General features: G+C 40.5%; 1 protein-coding gene across 1 annotated transcript in view; it reads right to left on the reverse strand.

The window, feature by feature from the left end:
- Positions 1 to 525: 525 nt before the first annotated feature.
- The window catches only part of AGBL2 (AGBL carboxypeptidase 2), a 35,673-nt gene continuing 28,620 nt past the window's right edge, over positions 526 to 7,578 (reverse strand). The window contains exon 16 of the mRNA XM_023741832.1: positions 526 to 1,594. Within this exon, the coding sequence (XP_023597600.1) occupies positions 1,421 to 1,594 (174 nt within the window). The 3' untranslated portion in view covers positions 526 to 1,420. The remainder of the gene's footprint in view (positions 1,595 to 7,578) is intronic.

Genomic DNA, 7,578 nt, shown 5'->3' on the forward strand with positions numbered 1-7,578 from the left:
GGAGAAAAATGTATTTCTGAACAACTTTCAAACAAGGTTTGCCTTCAGCAGTTTGTAATGATTTGGGGATTTGTTAAGGATATCCTGTTAGGGACAAAAAGTGGGGTTTTGGCTGAGTGCTTTCTAGACAATTAAAATGCTAATAGTTTCAGGATGTGAGAAAGGTGTGGAACAGGGGAAGGTCACTTGCAAACTCCCTATGTAAGAGCTTGGGTAGATATTATTCCCCTTAAAAAGACTCATACAGTATAGGGCAGGGGGTATGTGGGAACTCTCTGTACTATCTGCTCAATTTCTCTGTAAATCTAAAACTATTCTAAGAATAAAGTCTACTTGTTAAAAAAAAAAAAAAGATTCACACAGTGGGACTGGAATAACATTGGTGGCGTAGTGGTTAAGAGCTACGTCTGCTAACCAAAAGGTTGGCAGTTCGAATTCACCAGGCGCTCCCTGGAAACTCTATGGGGCAGTTCTACTCTGTCCTACAGCGTCGCTGTGAGTCAGAATCGACTCGATGGCAATAGGTTTTTTTTTTTTTTTTTAATGTGGTTCTAACACTAGTCACTCAGGTAAGTGGTGGTGGCTGAAAGAATTTAAAAGTGCTAATGAAAGCATGCTAGCAAACTTTCAATCCAACGTGACAGGAAAAACGTAAAGTCAAAACAGAGGCCTGGCATAGGCTGGGGTGACCTTTAACACGACTCTGGCATGCTGACATGACATGCGGCAGCCAGCAGACTGTGCCAGGTGCTCATGAGAGATTACTGAAAAGGAAAGGCTGATATAAAAAATCTGTTCGCATAAGACTATGCAGTTAACCAATCTAAGGAAACAACTGGTTAGACAGAAAAAATTTTAATCCATGGGTTAAAAAATTCACATAACCATGTTGAACATAATATATACAACATTAAATTCTGGGTACTATGAGAGTTTTCTCTATGTGGGAATACCACACTTTGAGTGAACCTTATATACGACTGTCTGGCTGGTCATTTATCGCTAGAAGGCTTTGACACAAGACTTTTTTATACAGTACACTCCCAGAATATGTTTAAAATAGTTTGATCTTTTGAAATTCATTTGTACATAATTTTAGGGAGAATATCGATTGGTTAAAATGAGGTATATCTGTGCTGTAGTTCAATAAGTACACGCTTGAGTTTCTGATAAAGGAAGCTTTTCTGTACATCATAATAAAATTTCACCTTATGAGAAACTAATTTAATTCATGAGGTATGCATCTTGAGGGCGTGAGCACAGCATAAGCACAAAGGGTAAGGGGACTGCATGATGAACGCGTGACACGGTACACCCCAAACGGATGCAGTTCCCAGTCCTACAGCTCCCGTTACAAAATGTGTCTAACCCAAAACACCCCCCAGGAAGTGCCTGTGTGCATGGCGCAGCCCAGGCCCACCTACGGGTAGGTGTATACGTGCAAGGACGGGTATGTTGGCATGGTGGCACGGCTTCTCTTTGCCACAGGGTATCTGCTCCTGGACCAGTCTGGCTTCATACCTGGAGCTGGCTCTTGGCTGGTGTTTGTGTTTCTCTTTGGAGAGCAGGATACTGTAAAGGTCAGCTTCTTGCTCTGTGCAAACAAGATATAAAAGTCAAAATTACTTTATGCTGTGATTTCTAAAGTTATAGTTAGGGTTGAGACTAGTTTTGCCATGAGTTAGTGCATTTTCCCCCAAATACCAAAGTAGCCCACATAATCAATAACAGTGCAGAGATGAATTGAGCATTTGTCCTGGTCCCTCAGATAGCCAAAGAAAGGTTCATGGACAGCATTTTAATTGCCCTGAAGAGTTGAAGGCCTGCATTTTATAAGCTGTCTAGAAACATTACACAAACAAAGAGAACTTGACTGATCAAGGTGGGAGACGGCCCATTTTTCCAACTCTGCTTATCTGACATGCCATGGAAGTTAAATGCCCACATCTCTGTTAGCGAGACATCACACTAGAAATTTTAAGAAAATAAAGGCAAAGGTTTGGATAGTATTCATCCACTACACTGTATTTAAGTTAATTCATGGTTACATGTTACTGCTTAACTAGAATGTTTCAGTTTGTGGGGTATGGTTTTAGACACCCGTAGACTTCTTGCAATGGATGCTGAGTGGACAAAGGACAAGTTCCTCATTTATCAGTCTGTGAGGACAGAAACCCTTTGCATTGACTTTATTTAAACCTCTCTTTTCATTGCTCTTCAGTTTCAGTTACACCATGGTGATCTATTTATCTTGCCACCCCTCCTAGAGGATCCTTGCCTTAAGAGCAGGGACCATGTCTTTACATCCTCAAAAGGCCCGGCACATAGTAGGTTCTCCATAAGATGTTGTTGTTTTTAGTTGCCATTGAGTCAGCTCCAATGCATGGTGACCCCATGTATAACAGAATGAAACTTTGCCCAGTCCTGTGCCAATAAGATGTTGTTGTTAGGTGCCATTGAGTCGCTTGCAACTCATAGTGACCCTATGTACAACAGAGTGAAACACTGCCTGGTCCTGTGCTATCCTCATGACGGTTGTTATATCTGAGCCCATTGTTGCAGCCACTGTATCAATTCATCTCGTTGAGGGTCTTCCTCTTTCTCGCTGACCTGCTACACTTAACCAAGCATGATGTCCTTCCTCCTCCAGGGACTGATCCCTCCTGAGAACATGTCCAAAGCAAGTGAGACAAAGTCTCGCCATCCTTGCTTCTAAGGAACATTCTGGTTGTACTTCTTCCAAGACAGATTTGTTTGTTCTTCTGGTAATCCATGTTTTATTCAACAGTCTTCACCAACACCATAATTCAAAGGTATTCATTCTTCTTCGGTCTTCGTTATTCATTGTCCAGCTTTCCAGTACATATGAGGCAATTGAAAATACCACACCTTGGGTCAGGCACATTTTAGTCCTCAAGGTGACATCTTGTTTTTGAATTCTCGAAAGAGGTCTTTCGCAGATTTGCCCAATGCAATACGTCGTTTGATTGCTTGACTGCTGCTTCCATGGGCATTGATTGTGGATCCAAGTAAAATGAAATCCTTTACAGTCTCATTCTTTTCTCCATATCATGATGTTGTTTATTGGTCCAGTTGTGAGGATTTTTGTTTTCTTTATGTTGATGTGTAATCCATACTGAAGGCTGTAGTCTTTGATCTTCATCAGTAAGTGCTTCAAGTCCTCTACACTTTAAGCAAGCAAAGTTGTGTCATCTGCATATCACAGGTTGTTAACGAGCCTTCCTCTAATTTTGATGCTCCGTTCTTCATACAGTCCAGCTTCTCCGATTATTTGCTCAGCGTACAGATTGAATAACTATGGTGAAAGGATACAACTTTGATGCACACCTTTCCTGATTTTAAACCATGCAGTATCCCCCTGTTCTATTCAAATGACTGCCTCTTGATCTATGTACAGGTTCCACATGAGCACAACTAAGTGTTCTGGAATTCCCATTCTTCGCAATGTTATCTGTAATTTGTTACGATCCATACAGTCGAATGCCTTTGAGTAGTCAACAAAACACAGGTAAACATCTTTCCCACTCATGGCAACCCAATGTGTGTCACAGTAGAACTGTGCTCCATGAGGTTTTCAATGGCTGTGATCTTTTCAGAAGTAGATTACAAGGCCTTTTTTCTGAGGTGTCTCTGAGTGGGTTTGAAACACCAACCTTTTGGTTAGTAGCTGAGCACTTGACTGTGTGCACCACCCAGGGACTCCTGCCAATAAGATATCAATGGGTAAATGACTGCATCACTCTGAGAAGTCCCAAGCCAGGGACTTGGGAAGACAGCAGGGACTTCACCTTGGGAGAACTGTCCATTCTCTTTCTAGTACACCTGCATTAATCCAGTGGTTCTCAACCTTTGTTCTACCCAGACACATGTGAGCAGCACATTCCCATAGAGGAACCAGGGCTATTCGAAATGACAGCTTACTAGCTGATTCTCCACCTCTTTTTCCTCCCACTCAGGAAAAAACATGCAAGTGCAAATGAATAAGATGTTATCATAGGGATAAGTATGAATTCATTCTCACTTATTCTTTTTAAAAAGAAAATCATTCACAAAGCTTGGTACTGAATGATCACTGGTGACACTGGACACGAGGCAGCCCTCACAACTGATGATGACACCCCGTGTCTTGTTAACATCTCCCACAGTTGAGAACCTTGGTGTTAATTACCGATTTACCTGAAATGTTGCTATGTAGGTACAAAATGATGGCTGCCTAACAAATGTTTGTGGAAATGAAAGTCTTGATGGAAAATTCTGAGTGAGCTTCCTCTGGTTCCTTGTGGGTGGGGTCCCAGAGTGGTCAGGTGATTTGTGGCCTGAAAGTGCAAACTACCTTGAATGTTCACCTGAGCAGAACAAATCTGAGAAGGCAGACTGTGTGGATCATCACACCTCCAAATCACTGAATGCACTGGAAAAGTAAATAAAATTGCTGGCATATATGTATATATTTTAAGTGAAATACCTGCAGTCTCTCCTTATTCTTAGTCAGAATTATGGTGGTCATTTTTGATGGATCCAGGGAGGTACCTTTCTCTCTTGCACTTAACCGTGTCTAAAAGTAAATGAGCAAATTCTCACTAAATTTTCCACTTGAACAAGTTGTGATTATATTGAACATACATTATTTGTGTGATTTTTATTCATGTGTGTTGATTCATTATGATACTCTGGCATGAAACGAGAGGCAGGACACAAACTAATAATCCAATCAAAAGAAAGAAAGAAAACTAACATTTATTGAGTATTTACCATATGCCATGGAGTCCCAGAGTGGTGCAAATAGTAAATGCACTTGGCTGCTAACCAAAGGCTTGGTGGTTTGAGTCTACCCATAGGTACCTCAGAAGAAAGTCCTGGTGATCTACTTCCAAAAAATCAACCATTGAAAACCCTATGGAGCACAGTTCTACTCTGACACACATGGGGTCATCGTGAATTGGAATTGACTGGATGTCAACTGGTTAACTATATGCCAGGCACTCTACACACATTTTCTCATCTAATCCTCACAACAACCTTCTGATTTAGATCTTATTATTCCTATTTTTCTAAACCACACCACCACGTGTCTATCAGTTTGTTGTACTGTGGTGGCTGTCGGTGACAGGATAATATTTACATGCCTACAAGGAAGACCCGTTAATATGACTATTATCCAAATTTACACACTAACCACTAAGGCCAAAGATGAAGAATTTGAAGACTTCTACCAACTTCTGTAGTATGAAACTGATCAAACATGCAATCAGGATGCATTGATAATTACTGATGATTGGAATGCAAAGGTTGGAAACAAAGAAGAAGGATCAATAGTTGGAAAATATGGTCTTGGTGATAGAAACTATGCTGGAGATTGCATGATAGAATTTCCCAAGACCAGTGACTTCTTCATTGCAGATATCTTTTTTTAACAACATAAACAGCGACCATACACGTGGACCTTGCTAGATGGAATACACAGGAATCAAATCGACTGCACCTGTGGAAAGAGACGATGGAGAGGCTCATTATCACCAGTCAGAACAAGGCTAGGCGTGGACTGTGGAAAAGATCATCAATTGCTCATATGCAAGTTCAAGTTGAAGCTGAAGAAAATTAGAGCAAGCCCACCAAGAGCCAAAATACAACCTTGAGTATATCCTATCTGAATTTAGTGACCATCTCAGGAATAGATTTGATGCATTGAACACTAATGACCGAAGACCAGACAAGTTGTGGAATGACATCAAGGCCATCATACATGAAGAAAGCAAGAGGTCATTAAAAAAAAAAAAAAGACAAGAAAGAAAAAAGACCAAAATGGATGTCAAAAGAGACTCTGAAACTTACTCTTGAACGTAGAGTAGCTAAAGCGAATGGAAGAAATGAAGTAGAAAAGCTGAACAGAAGATTTCAAAGGGCAGCCCAAGAAGACAAAATAAAGTATTATAATGAAATGTGCAAACACCTGGAGTTAGAAAACCAAAAGAGGAGAACGCACTCAGCATTTCTCAAGCTGAAAGAACTGAAAAAAAAAAAAAAAAAATTTAAGGCTCGAATCACAATATTGAAAGATTCTACAGGGAACAGATCCATATTTACATCTAATCCAAAGAAAGGTGATTCAACTGAATGCAGAAATTATTAAACAATATCATTAACATCACACACAAATAAAATTTTGCTGAAGATCGCTCAAAAGCGGTTGCAGGAGGATGTCTACAGAAAACTGCCAGAAATTCAAGCCAGATTCAGAAGAGGATGTGGAATAAGGGATATTACTGCTGATGTCAGATGGATCTTGGCTGAAAGCAGAGAGTACTAGAAAGCTGTTTACCTGCGTTTTACTGACTATGCAAAGGCATTCAACTGTGTGGATCATAACGAATTATGGATAACACTGCAAAGAATGGGAATTCCACAACACTTAATTTGCTCACAGATCAAGAGGCAGTCGGTTTGCCTGACCCAAGCCATGGTACTTTCAATTGCCTCATATGCATGGGAAAGGTGGATAATGAATAAGGAAGACCAAACAAAAACTGATGCCTTTGAATTATGGTGTTGGAGAAAAATACTGAATATACCAGGGACCACACAAATCTGTCTTTTAAGTACAGCCAGAATGCTCCTTAGAAGCAAGGATGGCGAGACTACATCTCACATACTTTGGACATGTTATCAGGAGGGATCAGTCCCTGGAGACGGACATCATGTTTGGTAAAGAAGAGGGTCATCGAAAAAGAGGAAGACACTCAATGAGATGGACTGACATACTGGCTGCAACAATGGGCTCAAGCATAACAACGATTGTGAGGATGGTGCAGGACCAGGCAGCGTTTCATTCTATTGTACACAGGGTTGCTACGAGTCGGAACTGACTTGACGGCACCTAACAACAAAAACAACATGTGGAAAATACTGAATGAAGCAGAAAGCATCAAAATAAGATAGAAGGAATATACGAGTCACTCTGCCAAAAAGAACTGATTGTCATTTAACCATTTCAGGAGGTAGCTTATCATCAAGAACTGATGTTCCTGAAGGAAAAGTCCAAGCTGCACTTGAAGGCACTGGCAAAAAACGAGGCTCCAGGAATTGATGCAATACCAATTGAGATGTTTCAACGAACTAATAGAGGTGCTCACTCATCTATGTCAAGATATCTGGAGGACAGCAGCCTAGCCAACTGACTAAGAAGTATCCTTATCTGTGCCCATTCCAAAGAAAGGTAACCCAACCAAATGCAGAAATTATCTAACAATATCATTAATATCACATGCAAATAAAATTATGCTGAAAATCATTCAAAAGCAGTTGCGGCAGTACACGAACAGCAACTGCTAGAAAGTCAAGCCAGATTCAGAAGAGGAAGTGAAACAAGGGATATCATTGCTGATGTCAGATGGATCTTGGCTGAAAGCAGAGAAGACAAGAAAGATGTTTTCTGTACTTTACTGAGGTTAGAAAGGCATTAGACTGTATGGGTCATAACAAATCATGGATAACACTGTGAAGAATGGGAATTCCAGAACACTTAATTGTGCTCATGCGGAACATGTACATAGACCAAGA

This window comes from Trichechus manatus, unplaced genomic scaffold (assembly GCF_000243295.1).
Source record: "Trichechus manatus latirostris isolate Lorelei unplaced genomic scaffold, TriManLat1.0 scaffold00191, whole genome shotgun sequence".
NCBI classification, from domain to species: Eukaryota; Metazoa; Chordata; class Mammalia; order Sirenia; family Trichechidae; genus Trichechus; species Trichechus manatus.